The sequence below is a fragment of the Malurus melanocephalus genome, unplaced genomic scaffold (genome assembly GCF_030028575.1).
Source record: "Malurus melanocephalus ecotype Western Australia unplaced genomic scaffold, MMel_1.1 scaffold_447, whole genome shotgun sequence".
Taxonomy (NCBI): domain Eukaryota; kingdom Metazoa; phylum Chordata; class Aves; order Passeriformes; family Maluridae; genus Malurus; species Malurus melanocephalus.
In genome coordinates this window covers 79,833-99,733 of record NW_026623679.1, presented here as the reverse complement: position 1 = coordinate 99,733, position 19,901 = coordinate 79,833, and the positions used below count along the sequence as shown (strand labels likewise).

Here is a 19,901-nt window from a genome sequence, read left to right as displayed (position 1 = left end):
ACAGTTAACAGGACGGGGACTCTTTCCCAAGGCTGCTGGGCACAGACAGATCCTGGGATTCGTTTTCATTCCCGGACTAAAGAGCACACCCTGTTCTCTCAGGGTACCCCACAGGGGCTTTTGTGGAGTAAGAAGTTGTGGAAGAGGATTCTTATTACATTTTTCCCACAAACAGAGGCCCCCTCCTGCCCCTATTACAGTTCCCACAATTGCACTCATCCAGACTTGCTGCAGCAAACCTTCCACCAGCAGCAAGGATGTCTAGAATTGCAGCATGTCTGCAACAGCCCAAAAAAGGAGAAGACAGGAGCACAAAAATATCCTGAATACTAAAAAAAAGAAAAACCCAACATGGTAGAGCAAGGGCTCCAAGAGTGGTAAGAAAATATTGTATGAAAATTGAAGAGAAAGATGATGAAGTTCTCTGCCATGCAGTTTTATTCTGTCTAATAAATATAATGCTGAAGATAATTCCCCAAAGGTCCAGCAGAGCCAGCAAAGAGAGTAATCTTGAGCAGGAGTGGAAAGAGAGGAAACCTGCAACTTTTAATGGAGAAGCCATTCCTTTCCTTTGGGGTGATCTTGCTGAGAGGAGGGAGGGTGTCTGTCTGTCGGCTCTGCAAGTGGCCCTTTTTGAACTTCCCAGTTCACAGCCAAGTCCTGTTGCTCTCCAACGGTAAGAGTTTTGTTGTGGTTGGAGGGATAAAAAAATCCCCATTTTTAATAAGATGATTTGCTTTGCAAATGTCTTTGTTATTTATAGCTGAGCCAGACTTTGAACCACTTTTCTCTGGAGGATGAGGGCAGAATCCCACTAAGAAAAACCATTAATGGAGGAACCATGAGTGATCAGAGACCAGTTCTGGAAAAAGATGAACTGGACACGGTGCACAGGCTGTCACAGGAGGAATGTAGGTTTGCTGTGGCTGAGCTCATTTCCAGTACTGGCTGATCCACCAAAGGGCTTCAGCTTAGGTTACAGAGTCTCCAAGTCTAAAGTTAGTTCCAGGGGTCCAAAACTTTGTCTTCATTTCCCCTGGAAACTACAGACCAGCCAATTTGGTCTCTTGCCTGAAGGCTGGAGAGTTGCGTCACCAGCCTGGCCCTGATGTCAGGCAAATTCAGGCTGGAGTTCTCCTGCCTTGGATTAAGTGATAATATTTTTCCTTTTTTTTTTTTTTTTTTTTTTTTTTTTAGTTTTTTATTTTTTTTTTTTTTTTTTTTTTTTTTTTTTTTTTCCTTTTTTTTTTTTTTTTTTTTTTTTTTTTTTTTTTAAATGTACACTGATTAATTAAGCCTTATCACAACCACACTGCTTGATTTCTGTTCCATTTAATAGAGGTGGAAATGGGAGCACGGGAAGGTAAAGCTACTGTTTGAGGATTAGACCTCAAAATCCTTCAGAGACATTGCAGGCGCTGGGCATTGCTGAGCCTAAACCTCCCAAGGACTAGGAAGTTCAGGATGTCTTGAAAGGGAAATGTTCCTATCTCGGATAAAAAGAAAACTGTTCAGGGCCTGCTGAGAGTTGCTGTCTGGGAGCAGAGCCCTGGAGGGGTTTGAGGTCATTAAATCTGCATTTTAGCTCTGTCAGCCCCCTCACATCATCCTGTTTGTGAATTAATCAGTCCTGATCCTAGCAGTTTGGCTGTTCGTTCCCAGTACAAAAAGATGGGAAAACTGTCCCACTAACTCCTTCCTTTAATGGCTGGAAACCTTGCTTCCCACCTGTCTTGCTGGGAAAGCTGGATTTTGCAAACTTTCTGCCGAAGGCTCATCACTGGTCCTTATTTGCACATTTGCTTTGCTGCTCTGCCTTGTTGGAGGTGAAGGATGCTACAAACATGTGTCATATGCCATCAGTGCCATGACTCAGGAATGATCTCAGCGTTCTGGGGAGGTAAATAAAATGAGAAATGGGATTTCTAGGTAGGCTGGTTTGAAACAGGATCATTTGCAGAGAGATGGCTGAGCAAGAACGTTACCCTTAAAGTCAGTTCAGAGCTGCCTTGGGGATGCTGCCCCCTCAACCTGGCTGCCAGGACAGACTGGAATCCTCTCCCTCCCACCCCTCCATCCCCATGGCTCCCACTGCTCCTCTGCTCCTGGCTGGAGGAAAGCTCAGACCCCAAGCCTGTGCCTGATTTGTGTAAGGGGAGGACAGAGAGAACACAATGAGATGTCTGAGGAGATTCCAAGCAATTTTGCCAAACACTCAAGGGATATTTTTTTTTTCTTTCCACTCCCCCCCCCCCTTGGTTTTTAGAATAATTTTTCAAGAGCACATATGCAAGTCATCTAAGGGAAACAGAACAGTGAGTACCAGGGGCTGGTACACTGTGTTCCCTTTGTGTACTGTAGAGAAAATAGATAAAAGAAACAAAGAATGATGCAGAGAGCAAAGCAGCCAACCGTACTCTCAGAGAGGTTCAATCCGACTTTTTCAGAGATGAAGGTCAAACCAAAAAATCCTCAGGTGCCGGAAATTGGTCCCGTCTTCCTAGAACCAGGAGACATTCACCACTAATGAAACGAGATCCGAATTCCACGCCATTTGTTGTTTCTAGAAGCAAGAAGAAAGGCAAGAAAGGAACATTGTCTTGGGCAGTAATACGGATTATGTGCTCCTTTAGGAAGCAAATCACCATTTTATGATGATATCTGCTGTACACTCAGCCACCCACCCAGATTAGAGGCGTCAACAGAGAGCAGCTTGGACCCCCCTGGCATCGGCGAGCCGGGCAGCCGGACCCCCCGACAGCAGCGCTGCTCATTAACATGCTCTCCTCTGAAAAGAGACCCCCCTCCTCGGCCCTTGCCCCTCAACCTGCCACTCTCCCCGCCTGCTGCTGCTGCTCCCAGCCTTGGGATGCAGAGCATGTCCAGCCGTGAGCGTGGGATCGCTCCCCTGCATCCCATCCGGGCTGTTTGTCTTGGGCGCCTCTCCATTCAGAGCCGAATGATTTTGCATAAATGCGTCGCCACGTCTGCTTTGTTCATGCATGAGGAGTTCTCGGCGTTTCTCATCCCACTGCTGCACCGGCTGTCTTCTCCCTGCTCCCTGGCATGTGGCTTCTCCAGCTTTTCCATGATTTCCCCGTGCAGCAGCAAATAAACCTGCCTGAAGCACTGCCGGGCGACCGAGCCCAGCAAAAAACACCCAGACAGACCTAAACCAAGCGATGGGAGAAAGGGGATGGAAAAGGGTGCAGGAGCAAAGCCATAATGGCTTTTACTCTGCAATTTGGTCTCGTGTTCTGCACAAGGAAACATGTCAAATATGTAAACAGAGCTCTCCAGGGTTGTAACGGAGCTACAAAGCCAGGGATGCACGGGCAGGCAGGGGTGCTGCTCTCCGGCAGAACGGAATGCCATCCCCAAAACCACACCATCATTTCTTTAAGCTGAAAGTAAACTTTCTCATGCCAGGAGCAAAGAATTTATTTATTTTTTTTTCCTTGTAAATGAAGGATTGTCTGCACCACTTTGTTTGGAGCACTGTAGGCATTTTAGCCCACATTGTCATGAGACACCTCGTATTTTGAATGCCAGTGAATTTCAGGGTGTTCATCTTGAGATGTCTTTAAAAGGCATGGTTTTGGAGGATGGTGTTTACCCAGAGCTTTCCTGAAGAGGTGTCTTCAGTCAATCCCTTTGTTCCCACCTGGAAATAAGAAAAATAAGAATCTGCTTTAGTAATAATAATAATAATAGCAACAAGAACAAAAATAGAAAAAAAAAAAAAAAAAAAAAAAAAAAAACAAACCAAATAACAAACTGGGGAACGTTTGGATATACAGTTGAGCTTTCCCAAGTAACTCCTGAGCTGTGCTGCCTTAGCTGGAGCTGTAACTGTGGAGGAACCCCACATCTGTGCTCACTTTTGGGAACACTGCCTGCAAAGCTGGAGGATCTCTCTTTCCTCTGAGCTCATTTCAGTGGGGAATCTGATAAGAAGCCATGATTCACCCTGGTAATTCAAATTCACATCTGGTAAGTGGCCCAGCTCCCCGTGCTATCAGCAGGAGTCTCCCAGGGACTGGGTTTCCACCGTCACCTCGGGGTCTGGCTCCGAGCTCCAGCACGTGCCAGGAAATGGTTATTTGTAGGATCAGTGCTATTATCTGTCCCCACGTGTATCTCCTCTCTGCAAGAAGCCTTCTGTTCAGAAGAACATCAAGTTCTCCTTTACCTTTTTGGTCACTGGGCCAAAATCCTTCCACTTAGCACTTCAGGCAGTGGATGTMATTTTTCCATTTTTTTGGTGATTAACCCTCATCAGATCAGAGAAGATGAGTCACTCTTCAGAGAGGAGAAGGAGAAGCACAGGATGGAGATGATCTACTTCTCACCTTTCTCCTTCCAATTCTCTCTGAGCCATCTGCCCTTCCAGCAGAGCTGCTCTGTCCCTGTGCCCAGCACTGTGGGCACACTGTGAGCTGGACCAGCTGGAGAGGGAAAGCCTCGCTCTGTGGAAATTTACCTCTTCCCCAGGGGTTGTTCCTGGTGACAAAGGCTGAGCCTCGGCAGCTGGGCATCCCTCCATCCCCTCTGCTCCCAGTCCATCCTCCCAGAGCCTGCTCCCAGGAGGCAGTGAGGCTGAAGGAGCTGTGACCTCCTATTTCACACAACATTTTACTTCCTCTGGTAATTTCTGGGAGCAGCTGGGAGTCCCTGTGACCTAACCTGGGACATCAAGGATTAAATGTGCCAAGTATTCTGTCTTAATCTGTTGGGAGTTTGAGTTTTATCAGAGCGACCAGAGATCTTCCAAAGTTAGAGGGGAGTGATGGGTTTCCCCAGACAAGCCTTTCCTTGTCTGGAGATGTGCACAGGCTGGAGGCAGCAGCTGCTGGACCCTCCCTGGCTGGTCCAGCTCATTCAGAGGGATTTGTTTGCCCCGGGATGGTTTTGTTAATCCTCAGTTTTGGTGGGAGAAGCCCAGCATTTTGATTTGCATACCACCAGCCATGTTTTCAGGTATTGAAAAAAACAAACCAGAGGCTTTAATCTTGATGAACACCCATTGATGTAGGGCTGATAAATGGATGAGAACAGAAAGGTTTTTTCCAGCTGAGGTGTGACTGCTCCCTGGAGCGCAGAGCAGCTCCTCCGAGCCCCCTGCTGCATTCCCCCGGAGCCTCTCTGCAGCCTTCCCTTTCCCTATTAAATTCAGGGCCTCTTCCCAATGCATCATCTCCCTGGATGTATCCAATTAAGGCCTGTTGACAGCCCAGAGCAGCCTTACACCCTTAGGATTAGAGGCATGTGTCTTCATCCAGGCAAGGACAACAACAGGGTGTCTGGCTGGCTCGCTGGGAGCACAGCAGGGAAAGCTGAGCAGCCTGGAGAGGGAAAGGGAGCCAGGGAGAGAGGGATTTGCACCCCCAAATATCCTTGCATGTGGAAAGGCTGTGTGCTGAGTGCTGTGTGTGGTTTGCACAGCGTGTTTACACGGGCCATAACCCCAAACAAAGCTGAAAAGCATGGCTGTGACTCTGGAAAGAAAAGTACTGGAAACCCCTGGTTTTCTGCACATGAGAAAGTTTTGTTCTTTAAACACACAGATGTTTTTAAATGAAAAATCACTCTTTTGACCTTTTCTGAGTGTGATCATGTGGTCGGGGCTGACATTAACCACTGCACGGCTGTTTGCCTGCGCCGCAGGCGAAGCTTAGTGAGGGGTTTGCAGGGCTCAGGGTGACACCTGCCTTGTCCCATTGCTCTGGGAAGTGGCTCCTGTGCCCCATGGGCACTCAGGGAGGTGGGGTGAGGTATGGCAGTATTTAGGGTTTACTTTGAAAGCACTGGGTTCTTTTTTTCCTGCTCAACAGCTGAAAAAGTTGTGGCTGGAATTTTTTTCTTACATCTCTCCCTTTCTATCAGCAACATTGCCCAGGTGTTTCCAAGCATTATCCCACCTCAGCCAGTGTGTTCTCCTGATGGGGAACTTAAGTTCTTAAGGGATTTGTTGCTGTTGCTTTTGGGTTTTCTCTGCCTAGCTGTGGGGTTTTTTTCATCATAAGTGTATGGGAAGGAAGGAGGGGATGTTACAGAGTGGATTGTACCAAGCCCCCTTTACCTTACAGGAGTAGCAAAAGTACAATGAATCTAGTGAGCCAGAACCACGAATACAACAACAAAAATGTATTTGTGATCCTCCTGAAGTGTGGCACACGTTCTGCCTTTGACAGTTTGATTTTTTGGTGCCAGCTGCTCCCGAATGAAACGCTCCAGTCAAAGGAAAGACAAAACAAAAAAATTTGCTTTTGCTCTGCTCCTCAGTGCTGAAAGATGATGGGATGGGATTGTTTTGCTTTGCTGCAGCACCCCATGGTCAGCCTTGGCCTGCAGCTCCACGAAGCTGCGCTGCTTTGGACCTGGCTGGTTCAAGTTAGAGACGGGCAGCTCGGGAGCCCGAGTGCTCAGCCAACAATAATGTTCTGGCTCCTGTATTTGTTTAACCTCGCTCTCCAGTGGATGGATATACACTCTGCTAAAGCACTTATCAGTCTATAATGCCTTCACACTTCTGTGAGCAGTAATGTGGAGGTTGTAGACAGGAGCTTGTGCTGCGGCTTGAAAATGTCTTTGAGCTTTAATGAGGCTGACACTGGCAGAGCTGAAGGCAGAAGTTCTTGTTTGGGTGCTGCTGCTTGATCCTGTCTGTCTGGGCCGTTGCACGGGGGTGTGCTGCTACTGGTGGATGTATTTGTGAATTTGAACACAATAACACAATGCAATTCGGGGATAACTCAAGGAATTATTGCTCTGAGGTGAGATCCCGGCAGGGCTGGCTCGGGAGACGCTGTTGTTTGAGAGCAGCATCTTTATGTCCTACTGAGCTGAAGAAATAGCAGAGGTCTGACAGGAATAAACAGGAGCACATGGCAAATTGCTGGATTGCACTTTTGTGTGCCGCACAGGAGACTGTGCTGTGCACTCACAGCCATCTCTTGATTCCTCATCCCTTCCGTTTGCATCTCTGAGTGGCAAAAGAAGCGGGGGCAAGTGCAAATTGCACCCAGGGGCTCCACATGCTGGGGTTTGCTTGTGGGCTGGCGTAAAAGATGAGTTGGTTTTTAAATCCCATTAGTGCAATTATTTCTTCCTTTTCCTCACTCTATTTTTCTGTAGTTTCTGGCCCTGGCTTAACTGACGTCCTCGGGGTGATGCTTTGAACCGTGCAAAAATCATCTGGTTAGGGTTTTGTTCGAAAATCAAAACTCCATATTGTTTTTTTTCCACGGGTCTAGCAAGCATCCTAGATATTTGATTACACCTGGCTGGCTGTCAAAGCCCATGTGAGTTTGGGATAGGGCCAGTCAGAACTGATTTACAGTTTTTTCAGGTATGCCATGTGAAGTTTATAGTTTGATGTGATTTTGATTTGAACTCGCCGGTTTTAAATGAAGTTTGCTTTGAATCTGGAGATAACAGAAATTCAAAGGAGAGCTCAAAGAATGCAGGTCTGCGTGATTTAAAAATGGAAATATATTGTTCATCCCGGCTCTTTGGAAGTGAAATAACTGCATTTTYGAGAAAGCTAAAGTTAATAACACACCTTGAATACACATGCAATCTGGGCCATCATCTAATGGAAATCCCTGTAGCTCCTTTTCGCTTGACTCAAACTAAACCAACTTACATGACAAAATGAAATAGCTCTTGCATCCCCCACTCATTTCTGAATCGCAGCCCTGTGTTACACCCAAAGCTCTGAGGAAATTTCCCTTTGGAGATGAACTCTATCATTGTGAAGTAGAGGAATTTATCATTGTGTCACATTGCAGGCAAACCATTGGTCCCCTGTCCATGGTGTTTTCATACACAGAAAGGTCACTTTCCAATTGTTAAAAAATCCAGCCAAATCCTCAGCTGAAAACTGTGTCTCTGTGCTCAGGAAGCTGTAATGACATCAAAGCTAATTGAATACTAAGTCTGCAAGGTCCAGACACATCAGCTGCTCCAGGTTCAAAGTGGACTTGGTTGTGCTGAGAGTGGACACAGGGACTGGCAGCAGGGCTTTATTTTGTCCTGCAGGAGATGTAAACTGCTTCCCAATCCCACAGCCAAATCCTGTTCTTCATTACACAGGGAGAATTGACAGATGAGATTTCCTCTGACTTCTGAGCCAGCTGAATCTGGGAGTAATATAGCATCAGTGTGTTACCCCAGGAGTTTCATCAGCTTCCAGTTGATAAAGCTTTGCTGTGGATCACCTGCCCACATGCTTTTGTCCTGGAGCGGGACACGCTGCAGTTTTTCATCTTCTGCCATCAGACCTTTAGGCACCCCAATGAAAAAAGACAAAGCAAAGAGCATGAAACAGGAAAGTTGTATTATCAGACACAGAGGACAAGGAGAGTTTAGTGGGAGAAGCTGCAGTTGATGAGCATCAGAGATGAGGGGAAGTTGCTGCTGTGGAAGTAACAGTGGACGGTGAGGTAAGGTGGCTGTTGAAAGAGACAGAGGACACAGCTTTCTTCCCTCATTTTATGTGTAGAATCTCTGCTGCTGAATCTCAGATTTGGGTTTARCTCCTTATTTTATTTTTCTGGAACACAAACCCATTGTTAGTGCACATAAAATGTGAACCAGTTTGGGAAATGTAGCTTTGAGTGTTTTCCWTAAATTTTAGAGGCCAACCTGGAATGACCAATGATGACTTTYATAGTTGGGCAGACAACTCTGGACTCAGATTTCAGATGGGATAAATCCACATCTCTGATAAAGACACTCATCCTAAAGCATTTCTCACCAGAATGTAGGAAAAAACCCAGAGCAAAATTCCTTGTGCCGCTGTGTATACAATTTCCATCTGAGCTCTGTGSGCTCCTGAGGTTTGACAGGGTCAGAAATATTGGCTGGGTTTGGAGGCGCTCATTGCAGCCCAAATGGTGGCCTTTTAAATGGTTCRGTGCTCACTAATGTGGGCAACTTCATTTTTTCCCTAACTCCAACCCAATTCCCAGCCTAAATGAGAAAAGCAGTGCAACAGCTTTCAGAACAGATTGGAGGTCTGTGCTGCAGTCGGCAAACTGGGTGGTGTCCATGTGGCAGTCAAGCTGCCTTACAATATTGGGCAATAAACAAGCAGGAACCTTTCTGATATTTAGCAACTGCACCATCGTTCCTCATCCTTGGGTAGGATTAACCTTAGCTCGGCAAGAACAATAACGTATTTCCAAATAAAAGGACTGGGTGACTGCCAGCCCCCTRGTCTGCAAAGGAAGGGAGAAAGTTTTCATCTGTAAGGGATGTRTTAAAATGCTGCTTATGTCATGGTTAGGATCCTCTGGCATGTGCTGAGTTAAATAGAAATAGCATTTTGCAGAACAGTCAGCTCAATATTGTGGATTAATTTGGTTTTTGTATTATGGTTGAAATCTGTTCTTTAGCTGGATCTTCAAACAATATGAGATGTTCTGTTTGTSCCTCCGTGGGTTTTGTATCAGTCCATGGGATTTTCTGTGCACTTGTGCAGCCTCRCTCAGGATGTTTTGTGCTYYACAAATGTCTGCTGCTGTGGGTTTYACCAGAAGATCCTGTTCCTGCCTGCTCCAAGGCTGCTGCTTTGCCARCGGGACAGGGTAGAGCCCCCTTCACCCCAGAAACACGCCGTGCTGACTGCCTGGGTGCAGCAGTGTCAGCAGCACCATCCCCAGCAGAACAGAGCGGGCAGAGGCAGCATTTGGAGCACAATCTCCACCTCACCCTCCTCTCCAGATGGAAGATGCTCCCCACTGCCTGACCAAGTGCCCACGATGGCCCTTGGTGGCCAGACGGAGCTCAGAGGCATGGTCTGGAGGAAGCCCCGCCATGGGACACCAGATGGGATTTTGGGAGCAGACAGATCTGTGCACTGGAGGTTTGCTCTGCTTCCAGCCGCCCCCGGGCAAGCAGACAGGCACGCCGGCTCCAACCGCGGTGCCAGAGCTCAGAAGGGCAGAGTCCGAGCTTAAATAGCAGCTTCTCTGTCTGCATCTAGAATTATTTTGATGATACAACGCCCAGAGCAAAGCCTGAGGTGTCTGACTGCTTGCTCGGTGGGGAGTGGGAGTGGGATGGCGTCTGTGTTCACCCCACTCCTGCAGGGAGCTGTTCTCACACCTGTGTGTGCTCTCRGAAACATCTGAGCACCTTTTTGTGCCTCGTGGCTTCTATCCTCAACACACCTGAGTGATGTGGGGAAACATCAGGGAACTCAGGACTGGAGAAGCCCAGTGCTCCTCAGAAGGTGGTACTGGGGCCRTGCACTGGGCACAGTTGGGCTGGGRCCACATCTGGTACCCGGTCTGGAGGATTTGTGATCCCTAACCTGCGCTTCAGCTGCAACAGGAACCCATCAACGCAAATTCGCATYGCCTGAAGTCACGGGATGGCTGGGAATCATTCACAAGGGCGCCTTCCAAAATTTGCTCTTCAGCAAATTTTCCCATATTACTTTGAAGGAAATGGAGTTGATTGCAATAGTAAATGTGTTTTTGATGTGGCAAAAAGCTAAGTGCTCCCAATATATCACTTTTCCCTTTCTGCTGACACATTCCTCCGTCCCCCTGAGTAAGGGAAGGAAAACAGGAGAGGCGGCTTGAAGAACATGTTGTGCCTTTGATTGACAAGAGGTTGTATAAATCAGTCAAAGGGAATCCTCCAGGCATTCCCTCATGTGGGAAGATCCCACAGTGCTCTCTGGCCTTGATCGTTGTGTCTGCCGATGTTTGTGTACGAAATGTGTGGGTGGGAGACGAGCTGGATTTGAACCTCCGAGAGGAACAGACATCAGCTCGTTTAATTGAAAGCAGCTTCCTCGGGCGGGGGATGACATGGGCTTCCAGTAACTGCACACAAATAGTCGCTGCATACTTTGGAGCACAGACTAAGCTCCCGTGGATATCCCAGTTGCTGTGTGGGTCTGAGAATCTGGATAAGCCCCAGTGAGTAAAGTTTGGAGCGCTGTGTGATGCTGTCACTCTTCAAAGCGAATACTTCAGTGTTTGGTAACACCCTGAAATGAGAAGTCTATCTATGTGTTCTTCCCTCTGCAGCTGTCAGGTGCTTTAGCTGCTGGTTTGCATCACTTGTAGCAAACTGGAGGACCTTAGGCTATAATCTGTTTCTCCTAAGTGTGAATTCCTGTGAGCAGCCATGAGGAGAGATGATATTCTGTCTCTCAGGCCTTTGGAACTTGTAGCTTAAAAGTGTCGGTGCTGAAGTATCAGAATCATTCTGGTTAGAAAAGACCTCTAAGATCGTTCAGTCCATTGAATCCCTAAATAATAGGGCCTTTGGGCTGCTGCCACATTCTGGGGATGCCTTAAAAGCAAGTGTGAAGGACTCTCCTCAGGCTTGGCAGGTGTGATGTGACACTCAGAGCCTGGGCAGGATTGGAACGGGRTGGATTTACTGTGTGAGTTAGAGCCAGGTGAGGTGATGGAGTCTRTAGGTGACAGGGGCTGTTCCTCCARTCSAGGYTTTACAGAATCTTAAAGAACTTTCTTTTGCCATTAGCTAAGTTTACTGGCCAGCAGCTGGTGGAGAAGAGGCTCTTGGTTATTCATCTCTGTAGGACTTTTCTCACAATTCTCAATTAGTCTCTTCCAAAAGAACCTTTTAGCCCAGGACCMCTTTGAAACCCTTGTCTGGGTAGCAATGGATCACCCTCAGCAGGGGGAAGCTTATCTAACCTGTTCAAACCAGGCCAGTCCGACAGCCCACGTGGCCTGAACACAGGCTCTTTATGCAACGCTCAGATTTTTGCTAATATTCTCCGGCAGAAGCACAGAGTGCTGGGGTTCACACACGCACACAAATCAAACAAGGCATTTAAAAGTTATCAGAGATTTCCAGCCCACCTCAGCAGGGGTTTGTTTTGGGTTAGATTCAAACTTTTGGTGAAGGTCTGGGTGATTTCTTAATACAGGTTTTCACTCATCCATTAAGTGGCACTTAAAAAGCACCGACCATCAGTGCTTGTGTTTCTTTCAGCCACCTTTTTGGACCAGGAGAGCAGGAGGAGAAATACGAATAAGAACAAAGTAATATAAAAGTAATGAGACCTTTGTTCATGTCAGAGAGCTCTCTGACCATATAAATTGCAGATGTGGGTAAGATAAATTCCCTAGCTGGAGAGGTATTAAAATAAAAACCATGCTCCCAACCAGAGACAGGCTGCTGAAAACGCAAGAAGGGAGAGTTGCGAAACGGTACATGTCRAATTGCTGGCCTGGATTTCAAATGCCAAAGATAGTTTATGTAAAGCCTTGCTCTGCTGTAAAATGTAACACTATCCACTGGCTAGCCTCAATGAAGTTTGGTCCCAGTTGTTTCAAAAAATAAATAAACTAAAAATCTTCTTCCAGCCYATTAAAGCTGATTTATGTTTTGCCCATAGATTCCTCTGTGCTGGATCTTGAGGGACTTGGATTTTAAAGGGGATTACCTCACTTCTAGCCAATCTGGTTTCTCACTCCCAGGCATCCCAGGCTCTCTTTGCAGTGCCCAGGCTTTGCCTGCTACGACCAAGAAGGCATTTCCATGCAGAATTATAGAGTGGGCATAGGATTTTGAATGGCCAAAAGCATCTCTKTTAATTCTCTTATTTCACTTCAGGGGTTTCCTTTTCGGTTTAATAATCAGATTGGTGATGGGAACAGCTTTACTGACAGCACATCAGCAGAAGGAATTCCCTCTGTTCCTATGGTAATGACAGTCAGTGGGTTCATCAAAGGGTTGTGAATGCAAAAGGTACTTTTCAGATGCTCCAGGAGCCTCCAGTATCCTTCTAATGCAGTAGTAACTTTTTCCTTGGAAATTTCCTTGGACATTTCCTTTCTTCTATTTKCTGGGAAGGTGAAAGCTGTGGTTGTGCATGTTTTTATTTTGAAGCAGCTTCACTGAGCAGTGTGTTTTCAGGGTAAATCCTACCATTTCTCACATCTTCATTTTCACATCTGACATCCTGATGGCACTGCATTAGATTCTGGCCTTTTTTTTTTGAGCTTTTCACCCATGACAGCTCTTGGAATTCATCTGTTCTTTACTGAAGAGAGCAGTTTGCCTCAGTGTCACTGCTGCCTGCCATGGAAATGCTACAGGTGTAGGAAGAAGGTGATTCCACTTGCAGACCTGGTTGGTGAAAGAGGAAACCAGTTTGCTTAAATTGTGTTGGAGAGGCAGGATTTCCCTGGCCATAACTGGTTTCAAGTTTGCAGTCACCTGTGGCTCCCCTGGGGTTACACAAACATCAGGTTTAAACAGAGCAGTGCTGGAGTACCGTGGAGGTAGCTCCAGAGTGTCTGTGCTGGGAGCTGGGATGTTCAGAAGTGATCCTCACTTGGACTACAGTGGGAAGACTCCTGGCCCATCTGGGTGGGAGCAGAGTTGTTCCAAATGTTGTCAAAATCCTGGTACCAAACCCAGAGGAGATTGTTGGCTGCTATGACTCTTCAGCTCCTCTTCATGCTTCAGCTTTTCTTACTGAGGTGGAAAACCAGAAAACTTGACTTTTGAMCAATCTCAGGGTATTCAGAAGCACTGTTATTGTGCATTACTTCATTCCAGCAGTGCACCTGGATTTTGTTTCCCCACTTTAAGCAGTCAGAATCCTTCCTTGCTGTCATCCACGTCAGTTTCGGTGTTTCTTTTTTCCAGATGTGTCGAACCAAGGTGATTGATTTGAACGATGGAGTCTCCCAGTACGCCTGGTATCCCTGCACAGCCAACTTCCAGTACTCCCACATGACACAGACCATTTTCTGGCTGAAGGTAGGAAATGCACACAGCATTCAGAAATTTTTCTCTTTCCCTGCCTCTCTACAAGGTTTCTTCAACAGGCAAAATGTCGTGGGAGAACCTTCCTGCCTTTCTGGAATGTGTTTAGAGCAAAAGAGCAAAACAATGTCTTTGAGCAGTGTCTAGGGAGTCAATAGTGAAGTCCCCTCGTGTGTGACAAGGCTATTGAATTTCTGAGAGGGTTCAGCTCCAGGGCTGTTTGCCTTGAGTTTATCTGCTTTGTGGAGTAGAGACTGGAAGAGAAGATTTCTGTGTGACCTGGGATGGGAATTCTTCTTTTTAAAAGTTCTGGACTGACTCCTGGGGATTTTTTAAAGCCCACCACAGTTCTTCACCTCAGGCTTTGTGGGGGTTTTTGTTTTCCCAGGCTTATTTTTCCCAGCCTATGGTGGCTGCAGCAGTCCTAGTTCACTTGGTCACTGACGGGACCTATTACCTGGAYCAGAAGCAGGAGACCATCGGTGTGCAGCTGTTTGACACCAAAGAGCAAAGCCACGACCTTGGTAAGACCGTGTTTTATTAAACTCCCTCTTTATTGCTTGCTCAATCTGGTGTGGCCCCCCCCTCAGCAGTACTCCTGCTCAGGTTTTTTGGAATTGGACAAAAAAAAGGTGTTTGCTCAATGCTCCAAGCCCTGAGTCTCACTRGAGTTTGTTGACAATTATGTGTAATTTTATGCAGACATTTCTCMGTAGCTGTTCACTATTTGATCAGAAGCGATTAACTCCTCCTCAGTCACTAAAATCAGCATTATCTCAGCACTTCACACCCAGAACTGCCCTGAGAGACACTGACGGTACTACAGATGAACTCCTGGGAGCAGGGAGTGAGGGACCTTCTGCTGCAGCAAAGGCTTCTGTTTCACAGGGTGCACTGGGTGATCTCTATCCCTGCTCACAGGGAGATCTCCAGAGTTGTTTAATGCCAACATTCCTCAGTGAAGTATTTCAGGGGGTGAAGGTCCAACCCCAGGCCTTTGCCAGGCTCCTGGCATGGCCTCAGGCAGATGTGCTGGCAGGGGCAGGAGCTGCCCTTGTGCTGCAGTGCCAGGACAGACCCGTTCTGTCTGTGCCCTTGGCCCTGGGCTCTCCGCTGGGGAAGGTGTGTCTGCTGAATCCATCCRGGCTGCGTTTGAGCTCCAGGAAAGGAGCTCTCCATAGCTCCTGTGTCAGGGTAGAACATGTATAATCCCTTTCTAGACGTTCCCTTCCTTTTTCTCACTGGGAAGAAAGCTGGCCAGGTCACCTCGAGAGCAGATTTTAAGGAAACATAACTCMCATCCCCCAACTTTCTATTTACTGTAACTTTTCAATTTTAACAAGCTGAAACTCAAACGAGCTTSTTACTACTGATGAGAAGCAAAAAGGACACACAGGGACAGGTGTTGGATGAGCACCCAGGATAATACAGATTTTGGTGGGGTGTGGAGAAAAAAAAAAAAAAGGAAATATGTGCGGTGCCTGTTGTCCAAGAACAAACTGAAACTTGTAGCAAGTTGTGCAGGTTGAGTCAGGATGGCTCCCAGTTTGCCAGAGCCCTTGGATTAATCTTCCTCTCCTTTTGCAAAACAGTGGCACATAGCTCTATCCCTCTGAGAAATTAATGATGGAGACACGAGCATGCCAGCAGTACTTAATGTGACATTTTATAGGACAGACAGGCAGGCTGGGAGAGAACAAGAACAAGAAAGAGGAGCAAAGAGGAAACTGAGGGTTAGGTTTTGAAATCTTCAATGAGGTTGCAACACAGGTTTGGCATGGCTCAGCCTGATGTCTGGACATCCTCCCAGCTGAAATTCTGCTTTCATCATGGAGAAGCCCCTTTGACCTTTGAGAAGAGGCTGCCTGGAGCAGGGGAGAGGTGTAGGTGGGCTCCCCRGCAGCTCTCACTCAGGCAGGGCACCCCATTGCTGTTCTGTCTGAGTTCTGACAGTGACATGAAGCTTTTTTCCTGGATATTGTATTTCATGTGTTTGAACCATCACTGTGGCTGGGAAATGCAGCTGAGATGCAAATGTTGCCGTGCACCGGGTGCAGGAGTGAGTGACTGAGGACTCGGTGAGCCTCGAGCAGGAGTTMGTGGCAAACTAAAAGTGCATCCAAAAGGAAAGTAGCAATGATTTAAAGTTCAATCAGTCCTCAGTGTGCTGAAGACACTGCCGTGAGCAAATCCAGAYATGCAGTTTCCCACCTTCATCAGAGCAAGTGACTCCCAGAAAATAATGTGAAGCTTCTTCTAAGTCCTGATAGGGGATGGAGAGGTTGGGATGCAAAACACCTCAGGGCTGTTGGTTCAGAACCATCATCAACTCCAGGGTTCAGCTGCTGAGCATCAAATAGAAGAGTTACAGAAACAGGGGTGATCCTGAGACAGCTCTGACTGCCCCCACGGGCACCTGTGCCTTCTTCATGGGTTAAGGCAGGAGAATTAAATAATTYTGACCTGTCCAGCCACCATTTACCTGGTCAGGATCAGAGATAACCAGCAAGTGCAGCACAGCTCTGAGGGTCTGTTCWGCTGTGGACACCACCTGAGTGCAGGGAATGAAATGGAAGTGAATAAACAGCCTCATACCATAAGATCTTTCTTGGCTTTCCATCAGAGAAGGCAGAAACTTCCAAGGAATTTGGGAACCCRGGATTCTGAGTATTAACTGCACCTGTTTGTGAGTGAGAAACGTGCACCGTTCCACAAGGAGCTGATATCAAAAGACCTGTGGGAGGCAAGTAGACAGGGAGGTTATTTCAGGGTCAGGTGAAGACCAAAACAAAAAGGAGTTTGCTTTTTTATTTTATTTTTTTTATTACAGGAAGATTTTTTTTTTTTAAAGTAGAGGGTGGAAGATGGATGTTTAAAGAGCATGTCTTAATTCACAGGAAATCACTTTCTAAGGAAAAAAAAATGAAAGCCTTTTTATTCTTTCCCTTTTGAGTCAAGAAATCCGAACTGGGGGAAAAAAAAATAATAACAGAAATCCCTGGGCCAGTTAAACATGCAAATAGAATTTATTTTATTTTCGAATTTGTAAGTGTATCAGGGTAGCCAAGGGGCCTGGGCCAAAGCCATTGCTGGGGGAGCTCCAGCGAAGCAAATGGGTCTGGAGCCAAGCTGATCCTCGGAGTGATGCCATGGAGCTGGGGAGGCAGAGCCTTGCAGGCAGCCAGCAGGCCATGAATCTCAATTAATGGATTTTGAGGGCAGCCGACAGCTGTCTGTCCTGTGCCTTACCCCTGAGATGGGTTTGGCCCATTTGAATTCAGGCTGCTTCTACATGAAGGTGGGAATCTCTTCCCAGCTGTCACTGGATGCCTTCTCCACTGGAGAAAGGGAATTAAGAGCCCTCCTTGCCACCTCTCTGGTGCTTCTGTGCACCTCAACCTTGAGATGTTTTTATTTCCTCAAGACACAATTATTTTCTTCTCCAGTGGGATCACCTTTAAAGTCCTCAGCGGCTCCATCACCCTCATTTCTACCTCCAGGACCAAARCTGCCTTTTTTAGCAAAGAACAAAATACCCTAAGGCTCAAAACTATATACAAAAAAAATCAAATCCGGGCACATTTAGCAGAAACTCCTACAAACAAGTTTTGCACGGAGCTCTAATGACATGCACAGCTCCAAACGAGCCCGCGGTGCCCTGGCCCCGGTGCACAAAGCCCCCCAGCCTGCCGGCCCCRTTTGATGCTGCCCATAAAGGCTCCRACTGTCCTCCAGGACCCGTTTGACAATAGTGTGACTCCGCTTCCCCCGTGCTGCTTGCTCCTGATTYAGCAGAGCACAATAGTAACGTGGCTGCGGTCTAAAGAAGCGGCTCCGAGGGGTTGCTGTGCTCGCAGAGAGAATGGCAGCCTTTCTTCAGCTGTCTGGAGGGATCTGCTTCTCTGCTAAGCTCTCCGGAGCGATTTGGGAAGCCCCTCCAGGCAGCTTACCATAACTTTTCAGCTCTATAGGGCCGTTCCTGTGGGTGAAATGCCTCTGAAGTGCCCACGGCTTCGGGAAGCAATTGTGTTAAGCCTGACCCTTCCTCTGATCTTGTCTCTCCTCTGGCAGGTGTCCACGTCCTGAGCTGCAGGAACAATCCCCTGATTATCCCCGTCATCCATGACCTCAGTCACCCTTTTTATCACACCCAGGCTGTCCTCATTAGCTTCAGCTCCCAGTTTGTGGCCATCTCCGGGGTGGCCCTGCGTTCCTTCCACAACTTCGACCCCATCACCATCAGCAGCTGCCAGCGAGGACAGACCTACAGCCCCGCGGAGCAGAGGTGAGCGTGTCAGCCCCGCTTCCCTGGGCCTGTCCCCCACTGGGAGGAGGCAGGAGGGCCACAGCAGCTGAACCCTGCTGACCCCTTTGTGTCACGGCTCAAAAACCGGCAGTGTTCTCATTGATCAGGATGGATGGGACATTTAACCCGCACGGGATGCTGTTAGTGAATTATTTCCTCTTCCTTTCTCCTCCCCTCTTTATGCCGGGTTTTGGAATTGGGGCCAGTTCGCTCCCTGTGCATTCCCCAGCCCGGCATCACTCACACAGCAGTGTGCTCTGAGCCACTTTGTGCTGCCAAAGTGCCACGGGGACCTCCCAGGGAAGGGACTGTGGGGACACAGAGTGATGCCTGTGCCCTGCAGGGRCYGGATCCTGCCAGGTGCTCAGCCCAGGGCTGCAGGGCCACGGCCATCAGCATCTGCGCTGCTTTTATGGCTGGGCAGGGGCCCTCAGCACCTCTCTGGATCCGGCCCCCGTCCTGAAAAGCTCTGTGGGACCCCCCAGGATGAAAGGTTTATGGCTACCGTTTTATTCTTGTTGTTATTACAGACACATCAATAGATCACCACCAACCCCTCTCAGTCTCTGCTTTGCAGCATCCCACTGAGATTGTGACCTTTCATGGCCTCTGGTGCGGCAGCTTCATGGATCCTTTCAGCGAGGCAGTGAAAAGAAGAGGGGAGAATTTAGCAAAACCCCTGAAAGAATATTTTTTTTTTCCTTCCTTTGTGAATTCAAAGTTGTGAGCAGTTGTCATACCAGAGAGGCAGCAATAGTAAAACAAGTTGCATATCCCAGCAAACCTCTGCTCAGCCTCCTAAGCGAGCTGTCAGGGTTTTTGATAATGTTCTGGCTTGTTTTTAGGGTCTGCTTTTATTCCAGGAAAGGCGGGAGGGTGAAAAGGGGGAGAGGGAAGGGAAAATAATTTTTTTTTTTTTGTTTAAAAAGAGCCTATCTATAGCTAAATCAATCCAGTCAGTGTGTTCTGACCTAGATTCAAGGCGTCTGATCATTCTGTGCAATAGGTTGTATAAATTCAGAGGCCCAAAGACAGCAGGATCAAGTTTCAGATGAGGAGTCTGGTGGTGGAAGTGTGGCCAAATCCCAGCGCAGGAGCGGGACAGARAGAGAGAGAGAAATCCCCAGTGGAAGGAGCTGGTGAGAGGCACCAGGGAGCTCGGGAGCACGGAGACACGGGGCCACATTCCGCTGCCCTCTCAAGTTCTCAGTAGGAACTGAAACATTTGTTCGCTTATGGAGTTAGAAGTGCTCTGCGTTTAGAAAGTGATTTCCTTGATAAAAAAAATGCATTCCCCTTAGGCAAAACTTCAGCGAGCCTCTGCAGCCCAATAACCCAACCTTTAGAAATCTTTTGGGGGAGATTCTCCTGCCTTTTGCATCTTTTTTTTCTTCTTGATTTTCTGGCATTGTTTTGGTTTTGGGATGCATTGAACCCTCTCAGCCCCTTGCTCTCAAAAACTTCCATCCAAGCCTCACTCACTCAAAGTAACATTTTAGGTCTGGAAAGTTCCAACACTGGATTGATCATAAAGTCCCCCCTGTCTAAAAGTCCCTCCCTGTCATAAAGTCAGGGAACCAGCAACTCTCTGAAGTGAAGCCCTGATCCAAAGGCAGTTGAAATTAGGCGATTTTTTTCCTACTGATGACAGTGCTGCAGTGGAGAGTCCCCAGTTTGCCTGGRGATGGGATCATTTGGGATGACCAGACCTGTTTTCTGTACAAAATCCCCAAGCAATTCAGATATTGCTGTAGAAAAGATGTGCATTAAGTTGTGCAGTCAGGAAATAGGTGACACCTTTGCTGTCACCTGCTGTCTTTTT

General features: G+C 47.4%; 1 protein-coding gene across 1 annotated transcript in view; it reads left to right on the top strand.

Moving 5' to 3' along the window:
• The window catches only part of PAPPA (pappalysin 1), a 175,911-nt gene that overhangs the window by 108,979 nt on the left and 47,031 nt on the right, over window positions 1-19,901 (top strand). The window contains exons 11-13 of the mRNA XM_057380337.1: window positions 13,654-13,767; window positions 14,162-14,297; window positions 17,845-18,058. Coding sequence (XP_057236320.1) covers window positions 13,654-13,767; window positions 14,162-14,297; window positions 17,845-18,058 — 464 coding nt within the window. The remainder of the gene's footprint in view (window positions 1-13,653; window positions 13,768-14,161; window positions 14,298-17,844; window positions 18,059-19,901) is intronic.